The sequence below is a fragment of the Squalius cephalus genome (genome assembly GCF_949319135.1).
Source record: "Squalius cephalus genome assembly, chromosome: 7".
NCBI classification, from domain to species: domain Eukaryota; kingdom Metazoa; phylum Chordata; class Actinopteri; order Cypriniformes; family Leuciscidae; genus Squalius; species Squalius cephalus.
This window is the reverse complement of record NC_137128.1, coordinates 6616815-6631445: the sequence shown is the minus strand read 5'-3', so window position 1 is coordinate 6631445 and position 14631 is coordinate 6616815. Positions and strand designations below refer to the sequence as shown.

The 14631-nt window shown below is 44.1% G+C and overlaps 2 protein-coding genes across 9 annotated transcripts in view; both read right to left on the bottom strand.

The window, feature by feature from the left end:
* LOC307161663 (NLR family CARD domain-containing protein 3-like) overlaps positions 1-14631 on the bottom strand; it is a 339467-nt gene that overhangs the window by 106255 nt on the left and 218581 nt on the right. The gene's annotated exons all lie outside the window — the stretch shown is intronic.
* adgrl2b.1 (adhesion G protein-coupled receptor L2b, tandem duplicate 1) overlaps positions 1-14631 on the bottom strand; it is a 124020-nt gene that overhangs the window by 23202 nt on the left and 86187 nt on the right. For all 8 annotated transcript variants that reach the window (XM_079876252.1, XM_079876253.1, XM_079876254.1 and 5 more), the window contains 3 exons: positions 11876-12085; positions 9964-10184; positions 9575-9641 (listed from right to left, as the gene is read on the bottom strand). In XM_079876252.1, coding sequence (XP_079732378.1) covers positions 9575-9641; positions 9964-10184; positions 11876-12085 — 498 coding nt within the window. The remainder of the gene's footprint in view (positions 1-9574; positions 9642-9963; positions 10185-11875; positions 12086-14631) is intronic.

Here is a 14631-nt window from a genome sequence, read left to right as displayed (position 1 = left end):
TGTACACACACACACACGCACACACACACACACACACACACACACACACACACACACACACACACACACAGCACAGAACTCAACTCAGAGGCTTTCAGAAGCGGATCAGCCCTGCTCACTAACAGACCTACACACACACACACACACACACACACACACACACACACACACGCACACACGCACACACGCACACACGCACACACGCACACACGCACACACACGCACACACACACACACACGTAAACAGCACAGAACTCAACTCAGTGTTTCAGAGGCTTTCAGAAGCGGATCAGCCCTGCTCACTAACAGACCTACACACACACACACACACACACACACACACACACACGCACACACGCACACACACATGTAAACAGCACAGAACTCAACTCAGTGTTTCAGAGGCTTTCAGAAGCGGATCAGCCCTGCTCACTAACAGAGAGACAGAAGGAAGGAGAGAGAGAAAGAGTGTTACTGGGGGAAGATGATTTTTTTGAAAGCTGCAAAATCTATATATCGATAATGCTATATATTACAACATATAATAAAGTAGATTGTATTATTTTGACATTTTCAGCCTGCTCAAAATGAAACGCAGACAGCATAAGAATAGTTGCACGGCTCTGTTTAAAGCTGTGTGTTGTACAGCAGAGCTGTGCCGATGGTGGAACAGCAAACACATGTTTGCGCATGTGAAGGTTTATATTATATGTGGATATTGGGACACAAGCTTTGTTTAATAAATAAATAATAGTTTAGCAACCAAATTTGACATTGTGAATCTGGAAACATCTGGATTTGTGAGGAAGGAGAGGAAAGTGGATTTAGCCATACGTCAGCTTGTGTTCTGTTTGGAGAACTGCTCACCTCTTTTTCCACCACTTTAATGATAATAATAACAATAATTTGTCACATTTGTGTAGTGCTTTTCTCTGGACTCAAAACGCTCACATGTGAATGATGCGACGGCAGAACGCCCAACACACACCAAACACTTCAACACACACCAGCTTATTGGAGGAGAGGAGACTTCATTTTGTTTGTTTTTTTTTTACAAAATTCGAATTGAAAAAGGCAGTTACTAATAATCGAAATTAATAAGCAGAAACAGAATTGATAAGAATCGCAATCGCTAAAATTTAAACAATACCCAACCAAAGAGAGAGAGAGAGAGAGAGAGAGAGAGAGAGAGAGAGAGAGAGAGAGAGAGAGAGAGAGAGAGAGAGAGAGAGAGAGAGAGAGAGAGAGAGAGAGAGAGAGAGAGAGAGAGAGAGAGAGAGAGAGAGAGAGAGAGAGAGAGAGAGAGAGAGAGAGAGAGAAAGAGAGAGGAGAGGGTCTTCAGAGAAACACTGAGTTATTAATTATGAAGCCAGGCTCGCACAAACACCTCAACACTCCTCCATCTCACCCTTACATTCATTCCCCAAACACACCAACCAGCAGAAGTTTAATAAAGCAGCAGGTGTTCAGAGTCCTGACGAGGACACGTTTCTCTGAGTCTGCACTCAACCACACTTACAGTCACACGCTTTAGATCGGAAGACTTTTAACGTTTTTAAAAGAAGTCTCTTCTGCTCACCGAGGCAGCATTTAATTGATAAAAATAAAATAAATAAATAAATAAATAATAATAATAATAAAAAAAAAACAGTAATTGTCAGGCTTCTGGGTGGATGAAGTAGGAGACGAACACGAAGATGAAGGATTCCAAGGATTTAATTCTCAATATTAAACAAATACAAACAAAAGGGAGCGTGCGCTCAGAACAAGGATAACCTAACATTAAACATTGACCGACAAGTGATGAGTGAACAGAAGGAACTTAAATACACAGACAGATGAACACAAGACAGGTGATGCAGATGATGATGATGACGAACAGGCGGGTAATGAAGGGAGTGAGTTCAGGTGTGGAAACAAGGAGGATTCTGGGAACTGTAGTGCAGACAGGACGATGACAGACGGTGAATGTGACATTACTCCCCCCTCCCGGTAGGCGCGTCCTCGCGCCGTAGAAAGACCAAAGGGGTGGGAGGGTGGGCGCCCTGGAGGCTGACGGGGAAGACAAGGCAAGGGAGACAAGGCAGGAAGCCTCCAGGGCGGAGCAGACTGTGGGTGTGGTCACGGTGGAGCAGGCTGTGGGCGTGGCCAGGACGGAGACGACCCCTCGGGCGGCCACGGCGGTGAGGACCCTTCGGGTGGCCACGGCGGAGAGGACCCTTCGGGTGGCCAGGGCGGTGATGTCCCCTCAGGCGACCACGGCAGTGAGGACCCTTCGGGTGGCCATGGCGGTCCGGACCCTTCAGGTGGCCATGGCGGAGAAGACCCTTCAGGTGGCCACGGCGGTGAAGACCCTTCAGGTGGCCACGGCGGAGAAGACCCTTCAGGTGGCCACGGCGGAGAAGACCCTTCAGGTGGCCACGGCGGAGAAGACCCTTCAGGTGGCCATGGCGGAGAAGACCCTTCAGGTGGCCATGGCGGAGAAGACCCTTCAGGTGGCCACGGCGGTGAAGACCCTTCAGGTGGCCACGGCGGAGAAGACCCTTCAGGTGGCCACGGCGGAGAAGACCCTTCAGGTGGCCACGGCGGAGAAGACCCTTCAGGTGGCCACGGCGGAGAAGACCCTTCAGGTGGCCATGGCGGAGAAGACCCTTCAGGTGGCCACGGCGGTGAAGACCCTTCAGGTGGCCATGGTGGTGAGGACCCCTCAGGTGGCCATGGCCCCTCGAGTGGCCAGGACGGAGCCCTATGGCCCCCCCCAAAAAAATACTTGGGAAAAGTCCCGGGTACCAGAGAGGGCTCGGTGCTGGGCAGATCCAGCGACGAGGGCTCGGTGCTGGGCAGATCCAGCGACGAGGGCTCGGTGCTGGGCAGATCCAGCGGTGAAGAAGGCTCAGTGCTGGATGGGACCAGCGGCGAAAAGGGCTTTGAACTGGACGGAACCAGCTGTGAAGAGGGCTTTGTGCTGGACGGGACCAGCGGTGAAGAGGGCTTTGTGCTGGACGGGACCAGCGGTGAAGGCTCTGAGCTGGGCAGGACCAGCGGTGAAGAAGGCTCTGTGCTGGATGGGACCAGCGGCGAAAAGGGCTTTGAACTGGACGGAACCAGCTGTGAAGAGGGCTTTGTGCTGGACGGGACCAGCGGTGAAGAGGGCTTTGTGCTGGACGGGACCAGCGGTGAAGAAGGCTCTGAGCTGGGCAGGACCAGCGGCGAAGAAGGCTCTGAGCTGGGCAGGACCAGCGGCGAAGAAGGCTCAGTGCTGGACGGGACCAGCGGTGAAGAAGGCTCTGTGCTGGATGGGACCAGCGGCGAAAAGGGCTTTGAACTGGACGGAACCAGCTGTGAAGAGGGCTTTGTGCTGGACGGGACCAGCGGTGAAGAGGGCTTTGTGCTGGACGGGACCAGCGGTGAAGAAGGCTCTGAGCTGGGCAGGACCAGCGGCGAAGAAGGCTCTGAGCTGGGCAGGACCAGCGGCGAAGAAGGCTCTGAGCTGGGCAGGACCAGCGGCGAAGAAGGCTCTGAGCTGGGCAGGACCAGCGGCGAAGAAGGCTCTGAGCTGGGCAGGACCAGCGGCGAAGAAGGCTCTGAGCTGGGCAGGACCAGCGGTGAAGAAGGCTCTGAGCTGGGCAGGACCAGCGGCGAAGAAGGCTCTGAGCTGGGCAGGACCAGCGGCGAAGAAGGCTCTGAGCTGGGCAGGACCAGCGGCGAAGAAGGCTCTGAGCTGGGCAGGACCAGCGGCGAAGAAGGCTCTGAGCTGGGCAGGACCAGCGGCGAAGAAGGCTCTGAGCTGGGCAGGACCAGCAGCGAAGAAGGCTCTGAGCTGGGCAGGACCAGCGGCGAAGAAGGCTCTGAGCTGGGCAGGACCAGCAGCGAAGAAGGCTCTGAGCTGGGCAGGACCAGCGGCGAAGGAAGCTCTGAAAAAAGGTCAATTAAGTCCTTCTCGTCCGGACTCTGGCTGAGGACAGGAACAGGAGACACTGGGCGGACAGTCTCTGGCTTGGCGGGCACGGCGCATACTGCTTTGGACTCGGCAGATCTAGCGTGAAGTGCGGGCTCGGCTGGACTGGCGTGAAGTGCTGGGTTGGGTGGTGTTCTGGACCGGGTCGCAACACTCTCCAGACACCGGGTTACCGTCTCCTTCCAACTCAGTCCGGTGGTGTCTGGGAGGTTGAGAGGACGATGGAAAGAGGCCCCGATCCAGAACAGGGTGCTGAGGGTTTCGTCCTTCAAAGAGCTTAAGAGGGCGAGCTGCCAAAACTCCTTGGCAAAGCTCAGGATGTCGTGGTTCTCCTGAGCCACGAGGATGAATTTGAGGTGTTCATCCATTACCTTGGTCGGTCAATCTGTCAGGCTTCTGGGTGGATGAAGTAGGAGACGAACACGAAGATGAAGGATTCCAAGGATTTAATTCTCAATATTAAACAAATACAAACAAAAGGGAGCGTGCGCTCAGAACAAGGATAACCTAACATTAAACATTGACCGACAAGTGATGAGTGAACAGAAGGAACTTAAATACACAGACAGATGAACACAAGACAGGTGATGCAGATGATGATGATGACGAACAGGCGGGTAATGAAGGGAGTGAGTTCAGGTGTGGAAACAAGGAGGATTCTGGGAACTGTAGTGCAGACAGGACGATGACAGACGGTGAATGTGACAGTAATATTGTTCAAAATTATTTCAATGTAAATCAGCTGTTTTCTATGTGAATATAAAGTGTAATTTATTCCTGTGATCAAAGCTGAATTTACAGCATCATTACTCCAGTCTTCAGTGTCACATGGTCCTTCAGAAATCACTCTAATATGAGGATTTGAGGATCAAGAAACATTTATGATTATTATCAGTGTTGAAAACAGTTATTTACATTTTTATTTCAGGATTCTTTGATGAAAAGAAAGTTCAAAAGAACAGCATTTATCTGAAACAGAAGCTTTTGTAACATTAAACACTACCCTTCAAAACTTCGGGGTCAGTAAGAATATTTTTGTGAGGGGGGGGGGGGGGGGGGGGATAATAATTAAGTAATTAAATTACAATAAGAAATAAATAATTTTTTTGTAATAAAATAAATCAATACTTTTATTCAGCAAAGATTAATTAAATTGATCAAAAGTTACAGTAAAGACATTTATAATGTTACAAAAGATTGTATTTAAAATAAATGCTGTTCTTTTGAAATCTTTCCATTCATCAAAGAATGTTTTCAAACTTTTTTCAACATTGATAATAATAATAATGAATGTTTTTTGAGCATCAAATCCGCATATTAGAATGATATCTGAAACTTTTGACTGGTAGTGTATATATTTGTATTGCATGATTTAATTACATACATATGTCTCAAAAAAGCTTTGTGCAAAATACAATTTCTTTTGGTAACACAATTGGTAGCAGCTTCAGTAGCAATCAGTTGTAGTTATTCATAAACCACATCCATACCGCAGAATGCACCGCAGCTTCCCTACGTGTGGCTCAGAACCTGGCACAGGCCAAAGAGCCGTTCACGGATGCTGAATTAATTAAACCTGTGTGATTGACAGGTGGATGAAGTTTTAAATCACCTATTCCAGAAGGAGCCATTATCCGGCTGTGCGACAACATGAAGAGCAGAGGCACTGGCGGGTGAGTGTCTGTCCAATCTTTTATCCGACATGAAAGCCGAAGTACAATAGACCTGCAATAGACTCGTCTTGCGACCGAACCGACATTGAACAGCTGTCAGTGTTCGTCAGAGTTTTTGATGGGAAGGTTTTCCGCTGCTTTGTTTGCTACCAATAACAGGACGTGCAACCGGAGAAATCATTTTTAACGAAACGAACTAATGCAATTCTTTGAAAAGAACGGATTGTATTTAAGCAAAGTTGTGTCAGTTGTCACTGACGGGTCAATGGTTGGACATCACAGAGGCCTGATGAGCAGGCGAGCTGATGTCAATAGCATTTCACTGCATAATTCATAAATCAGCGTTGTGCGCCAAATTGTCTGGAAAAATGAACGAGACAGATACTGTGATGAGGCTGATGAACTTTATTATCGCGAGTTCTGGTCTGCAACATCAGCTTTTCCGAGCCTTGCTGGAGGAAAGGTCCGCAGAACGACACGGTCTTGTCCGATGGCTGAGCGAGGGCTGTGTTGTGGAAAGAGTGTGTGAACTTCAAAATCAACTTTGTTCAATTCTAAGCAGCCTTCAATGCCAAAGGCAGAGACGTTTCTGAGGTTTTTGAGTGACATTCGTGCTTTTTTTGTGCGATATCATGTCTCACCTAAATCAGCTTAATTTGCAATCGCGAGGCAAGAACCACACGATTGCTGACATGTACGAAGCGGTTTAACCCTTTTGAGCGGGATCTTCAAGGGAGAAAGCTGCACTTTCCGTATTTACAACAGTATTGCGAGAAACACCAGGTGCAAGAGGACCGGTTAAGAGACTGGCAGAGAATTTCAGCTTTAATCAGTCAAGTGAACTCCTCCTCTTCCTAAGACAGACATTTTCAGTCCCAGCTGATGGACAATGCTGAGGCCAAATGCCTGGTTTCATCCTTGCAGCTGGAGATTTTGGAAATGTCAGAGAGCAACACAAGGAGGCTGGTGTGGTGTGAGCGACTTCTGGACAAAAGTGGTTTCTCAAGCTAAATTCAAGAACAGCAGAATTACTACAATGTTCCTTCTTTCAATGTTCCCATCCACTAACATCTGTGAGTCCTCGTTCTCTATGATGCACATCATCAAGAAACAGGCTGTCCAGTGCGCATCTCGATCAGCGTCTCAGGACTGTAGCCCTAACATCAGAGGTACTGCTTCAGCCCGTCGCCGTCACTTCTCTCACTGAACGCTGAGTACGTGCCAGTTAATACTTTTACTTTGATCCAAGTAAGAACAATAAAATATGAATGCTGATAGGTCTAATACTTGAATCTGCTATGAGGGGAATTGATGAGAAGAGATCCAGTGTGGTGATGAGCAGGATCAGTCACACATGGAGATCCAGAGTTGCTGTTTGTTCATTTGTTTTTAATATCCACCATTCAAAGTTCTTTAGTTTTCTGGATCTGAATACAAAAATGCTCATAATTGCTTGAATAAAGCAGACTAATGAGAAAACTAAAATAAGAAAAATAAATAAAATCAGAATAATTATATTGTGATTCGTGACAACAACAACAACAATAGCAGAGCAAACACTGAGGCGATAGCATTGTGGTCGGTGGCCCTTGGCTTTGCTTTGTCGGCAGAATTTGGCCCTTGGTAAAAACTAATTGAGGAACCCGGCTATAAACAAAGTGCATATATAAACTAAACAGCACTGACTTCACACTTTAGTATAACAGCATCTCACAGCACCTTTTTTTGGAAAATAGCCTGGATTTTTCTTCTTTTGTCATATTTTTGTATCTCTCTTTTGGGCAGATCTTTATCCTCATAGTGGATGCCATAATTCTTATCAGTATGGAAACAACTTTAGCTATCCATATTGTTCCAGTGCATTCAACAATACCCCCTTTGTTTTGCTTTCTTCACATTTTGTAATGTTGCAACCTTATGCTAAAATGCTTTGGGAAAATATTCACATCACATCAATCTACACTCCATACCCCATAACGACAAAACAAAACTGATGTGATAACTTTGCAAATTAATTAAAAAGCAACACAGACATAAGTATTTAGACCCTTTTAACTAAAGTGCATCCAATTTCTCTGGATCATGTTGTTTCTACACTTTGATTGGAGTAAAGCTGTGGCAAATTCAATTGATTGGAAATGATTTAGAAAAGCACACACTGTCTATATAAGATCTAACAGCTGGAAATGCAAATCAGAGTCATGAGGTCAAAGGAGCTGAGAAACGGTTCTGTACAGGCGCTGATCTGGGGAAGGCTATAAAGAATATGCATTAAGGTTCCCAAGAGCATAGTGGCCTCCGTGCTTCTCTAATGGAAGAAGTTTGGAACAACCAGGACTCTTCCCAGAGCTGGCCACCCAGGCAGCATCACTACAGGCATCAGATCAGGAGGAGGTCAAAGGTACAAAATACAGAGATATCCTTAAGGAAAACCTGGTCTAGAACGCTCAAGACCTCGGACTGGGCCGAAGGTATACCTTTTAACAGGACAATGACCCTAAACACTCAATGCAAGTGTGGCTTAGAAACAGACGACTAGGGTTGGGTTTCGTTTGAATTTTAATGATTCCGATTTCGATTCTTATCGATTCCTAATTTCGATCCAAATAAGGTAAAAAACAAAACATAAACGTATATATCATTCACATTTAGTAGCTGAATATCATGAACAAAAATGAACAGGCTAAATAACACTTAAACAAGGAGCGTTTGCCTGTGGTTTAAAAATACCATAGAAACAAATTGCCTAACTAATATAAATTTCAAGCATTTTTTAAAGACAAGTAAACACTCAGTAATTACAAAAGACCATTAAAAATTAGCAATCGCACAAATAGATACAACTGAACAAAGATACGACTGAAACAAACAGTGATTTAGGATTTTCAGGTATTCAGGTTCAGAAACTAATCAAATGTAAAATAACAGCACTTTAATATAAAATATACATTACAAATATAGTTGCAAAAGTTATTCAGTCAAGAACGAGTGAATTTTCTCTTTGTCTTCTGTTATTATAGAGACGGCAGCAGGAATATTAGGATGCTGTCACTTTAAGAGCTAGACGGATCCAATATACTGTTACACACGTGTGTGTGTGTGTGTGTGCAGCAAAGAAAACAGCGCGCGAGTCGTCTCGCACTCGAATGGTTTAAAGTCATTTTAAATTGCTTACAAAGGAATCGATAAGAGGAATCGAAATTTTCTAAAGTATCTGATTCCTGACCTCAAGTATTCGATTCCCAACCCTAGGGACAACTCTAAATATAGTGGACTTGAATCCAATCGAACATCTCCTCATGACCTCAACATGGCTGACAATCCACATTCAACCTGACAAAGCTTAAGATGATCTGCAGAAGTGAATAGTAGAAAATCCCCAAATCCAGGTGTGCAATGCATGTCGCATCAAACCCAGAAAGACCTGAGGCTGTAATTAAGTCTGAATACGTGTGTCAAAGGGCACTGTCTCTATTTATCTCTACTCCCAATGTCAACAATTCAAATTCCATTTTAACCTTCAGGTCTGGAGTCATTTTCCAGGAATATGGGTAGTAAATACGTAGTACATCACTCTAGGAATGAAGACTGACCCATGGGAAGACAGTATACATTACTGACCAATCAAAATGAAACAACAAAAAAACAGCATCAATTATCATCCGATGGAAAGAAAGCTTATATTACTGGAAAACAGCATATTTTACCAAGAAATGGGAACACCATACACATCAGGGTTGGGTATTGTCAAACATCTCAAGAAACCACAGACAATGTGATGCCTCACAATTCAACATAATGCAAAAAACCACACCAATCTCTCTCAATGCTGGCCAAAAGGAAGTACATCATCGCTAAAGTAATTTCAATGTTTCTGTAACCTTTCTGATACAAGTTCTAAACACCTAAATAAAGGTAGTCATGTTAAATGTGCAAAACTTACCATAATGATGAACGTAACAGGGCCGATGAAACTCCAAATGAAATGATTATCAACCCTCAACCAACAGCTGGAAAGAGGGAACAAGATGATTAACCATCACAGAAGCAATTACTGACAACCATGAACACACTGCAAAGTCTTGAGAGTGACAACCACTTTCATTGGACAGAATTAAATCCCAAAACTGTGTTTCCCAACCGTGTTCCTGGAGGCACACTAACAGCAAACATTTACAATGTCTAACTAATCTGACCCTCCCAATACAAGTTTTGGAGTTTTATTATTAATATTAATGCCATAATAGACACATTCAAGTCTGTATCTGCATTTAAACTGCATGACCCAAAGCACAGATCAATATTTTGATATAAACAAAGAACATTACTCACGCTTTTCTCGTCCCATAGCTCTTATAGTCGATGGCTGCCGAAATGCCGACCACCACACAGGGGAACAGGTAGCCAGACGCGTAGTAGTATTTCCGTCGAGAGAATTCGCTCTCAAAGACTTCCACGAGCATGAGGAACAACTGAACGCCCTCCAGACACATCCAGGAAAACGCAGCAAGAAAGAAGAAATGCAGAACTCCAGCAATCACAGAGCAAATCATCTGCACAGAAAGATATTACAGGGGCTTAGTCTTCAAAGCTGTTTATAGAAGATCTTTATTCACCAAAAATGTTATTTGAGTCAAAACTACTGGTTTGGAAACTGCTGTTATAACATCTCACTGAACATCTTTAACATCTTTAATTTGTATCAAAAAAGTTATGAGCTTTATCACTGTAGTGTGTGAATAAAACTTACTAAGTGAGTATCCCAACCCATTTTGAAACTCTATTCATAATCAGTAGCACGGCTTGACATTAACACCCGCCAACCTGCCAAATGTGTGTGTATTTCAGCAGCGGCGTGTAACGCAGTCACTCCTACAAGACACTTTGGCGGGTTGAATTTTATATACTATAGAATATATATTTTTTAACTGTAGTCTTTTTAAAAAGGCATCTGAAATAATAAACTAAGTGCAATCAAGTGTTGTCAAAATGATAGATTTTTCGACACATATCAATACTGTAATATCTAAAACTCTTCCGCAGGAGACACAACACCAGCTGCACGTTCTCGCTCTCTAATCTCTCCGACAGCGAGTGACACACAAACCCTTTACTCACTCATTTCATCTGCTCCGGATGAATATTGTTGGTGTTACAGGGCTTGAATTTCGGCGTGGGATTCCACGTATTGTGCATAATTTTACTCATTCCCGCAGATTTTGTGTTCACACCAAAGTGCGCGCACATAAATACAAGTATATTGGCTATATAAAACAGTATAATGGATCCGTGCGTCAGGTCTTAAAGTGACAGCAGCCTAATATACCGGCCGCAAAATTATGAGATAATATTAAAAATATCAATATGGCAGTTTTTCCCCATGGTATCGATGTCAAAAATGTGGCCACTGAGTGGCTCGTACCACAAGCCACAGTGGCTGATGAGCAAACAAGCTAATGTCAAGCCCTGGACAGTAGCATCGTTAAAACTACTTCAGTGGTCAAATTACTCGGCCAAATACTGCACCTCATGAGAAGTTAAAGGAGTAGTTCACTTCAGAATTTAAATTTCCTGATAATTTACTCACACCCCACGTCATCAAAGATGTTCATGTCCTTCTTTCTTCAGGATGACCTTTAAACGTGATTACGTAATGTGTGACGCATCACAGCTAGTGCAAGATGAGCATTTGTGGTTAAAAAGTATATAAATGTTATTTTTTTTTATAAAATGGCCGCTGGTTTGTCTAGATAAGACTCTTATTCCTCGGCTGGGATCGTGTTGAGACTTTGAAGCTGCACTGAAACTCACATTTGGACCTTCAACCCGTTGGACCCCATTGAAGTCACTATATGGAGAAACATCCTGGAATGTTTTCCTCAAAAACCTGCAATTCTTTTCGGCTGAAGAAAGAAAGACATGAACATCTTGGATGACGTGGGGGAGAGTAAATTATTAGGAAATTTTAATTCTGAAGTGAACTAATCCTTTAAGGTGCTCACACTATCTAGAGGTTGGCGAGCTGTCATTCTGTTGGTCTCCAGTAGGCATTTCTACTCAATCACATCATGTGGCTGTGGGTTGTGCTGGCTCTTGTGGGCGTGCATGTGATGCATATAAATATTGCAGCTTACTAGGGTTGAGACTGATATATTACAAAAACATTTAATTCAATACAGTTAGTTTATTTGTTTGCCACTTTTCACAAGCGTTTTGGATATCATGATTTAGGAAGAATACCCACCGGAGGTTCGGTCATGTTGATGCCCACTAGAAAGAGAAGCTCTGCAAGAAAGAGGTTGATGCACAGGTTCTTGTGGATGGTGTTGCGGTCACTCTGAAGGCCACGGAAGAAGCAGAAGGTGAAAATGCTAATGGCGAGGCAGACAAGCGAGACGGCAATGCCCATCCGTGTGATGACTGTCAGCAGGAGCTCGTGAACGCTCCCCTCACCCTGGAAAAGTAAAGATTAACATTAGCATTTATGCCATGTACTTAACTCTAACGCTTCACTTGTCAGAATATGAGTGAGAATTGATTTTTTTGTTTTTGAACGTGTAGAAACTAGAAAAACTGGCCCAGTTTCAAATGCAAAAACCTTAATTACCTTTTCCAGTAAATGTACCACATCTGCTAGTCACACATGCATAGGCTTTCCATCTTGTTTATGTATTTCTACTATTTATACATCAGCAACAAGAGTCCAATAAAACTGGGCACTTCCAGCATAGACTCCAGGGCACTTATATAGACTACAATGGAAGCTCACGTCTGGTATCGAGCGAGTGTTTGACAGCAGACATCTTAAATAAGACCACTCAAATCTCCTAGTGCTTATATCATCCACCTTACATCACACATAGCATCAATACAGATTTTTTCAAATTAGATAAATATTACCTATCACATTTTAACTATGACAACAGGTTCTATTCACACATCGTCCAAACAAAAAACAATTCTGTTAAATTTACAGAAAGGGTGTCTAGCATGAAAACACCAACAATTGGCTTGTATCTTCAATGACACTGTATTAAACTATGACTGTTTAAGGCTCAATCCCAATTCACCCCTTGGCCCTACCCCTCCGTTTTGCGCGTTCCCGTGAAGGGGTAGGGTTGTCTCGATTCTCTTTTGGTTGGAGGGGTAGGGGTAGGGGGAAGGGCCAGATAGCCCTTGAAACGAAGATTTTTCGGGACCACACTTCAAACGAAGGGGTATGAGAAATGTACCTGCATACACCGGCTACAGAGGCAACATGACTGCCAATAATCATTTTCTTTATGTCACATTCAATCTAGTGTTCATATTTACGGTCATGTTATTCAAATAAACGGTTGCAAAAAAATCGCTAAAGTCTAGAGCATTTCTAGACGTTGCTAGGGTGTTCAGGATGGTTGCTAAGGTATTTTTTTTAGTTGCTATGGTGTTACTAGGTGGTTGGTAGTTGTCAAAGATGGTTACTATGGAGTTTTTATAGAGTTATTAAAATCTTTAATAACGAGTGCCTTCAGTTAGGCGTAGAAGATATCGTCATCTCCGTTGTTTTCTGCTAACTTCAGAAGAAAAATAGCTGTAATTCACGCAAGACTACAGCTGACGACGGCATCTTGGAAGTTTGTGATAAACATTGGCGCATCTCAGGCGCTAAAAACGACGTATAATGACGTGTAACAGTGTAGTAGTGGTGTCCCATTTCTTAGGGGAATATTTTCACCCCTACGCCTTGCCACTCTATTTCAAGGGGCAAGGGTAAGGGGTAGGCGAAGGGGTATAAAATAGAATTGGGATTGGGCCTAAATCAGGACAATCTTGAACCAATGTTTAATTGATACATATTTTGATTAGTTAATATGACTAGGGCTATGTCCACACTAGTGAGATTTCGATTGTGGTGTTTTGGTAGCGTAATAGTTATATAATTGGGGCTTGACCAATTGGGGAAGGATACCTAATCAGGGAGCGAATGAGGACAGCCACGCCTTCACTTTCAGAAGTCTCTGTTTTGGTCCATAGGCAACCCAGTTATCAAACTAAAACAGGGTCTGCAGCATTTCCAAAAGTCTCCATTTTCGAGGGTCGAAAACTCCGGAGTAATGTAGACGCCAGGCGCAACCGTAGCAGAAGTTGTGCGTTTTAAAACGTAAATTCACTGGTGCAAACGTAGCCTAGGTACTACAATCCCTGTGGATCAGCCTTCCATTTAAACTAGGGATCTTCTGATGCTGGGCGGAAAGGTTAAAGGTTTTTATTGAGACATATCTTTAGTTGGGTTTAGTTTAATACACCCTCTGCTGAAGCAGACCCACCACAGGCTCAGATGTGTGTCCTACAGAAATTTGCAAGCCCCTCTTTATGTTTAGTAGTTTCTCAGAGTGCATGACTGCCATTACACAAAGTTTGACATTGAGAGAAGCCGTCTAGAAACGAGCAGTGGGCCGATCAAGCTCTGATGCATGTCCCCAAGCCACTTTTTGGTCTCTTACAGTGCTCAATTGTTGGACCTTGTGGTGCTGCTCCTTTTCAGCCATAGCCAATGACTGCTTCACATGGTGGCCTCCAAGAATGCCTTTTATTGTTGGTCTGCTGGACAACTCCTCCTATTTTCCACCACAGGTCTTTCCAGGTAATTCCTCCCATCTCATCCGGCAGTCTTGCTTGGCTTGAGATATGGCTTTAGCGATCCCGGTCACTTTTTGATGGTAAACATCCTCCACCACAAGTTCAGCACATTCAGCTGCTGTTGCCTTTCGCATGATTCTTCCATACAATGTCCCGGTGTAAAAGGGCTGATTTTGTTCCATGGACCACTAATGCTGGATTGCACTTCCTTCCGTTATTATTGGAGCAGGCTCTCCCACTACAATATCCTTGGACTGTCTGAGTATCATTTCTAACTCAACTTTAGCACATCTGTTTTCCTCAGCAAGGTTAGTAATTGCGAGTGAAATGACCCTGTTTCCATACAGTCCCATAATGCCGAGACATCTTGGTAATCCA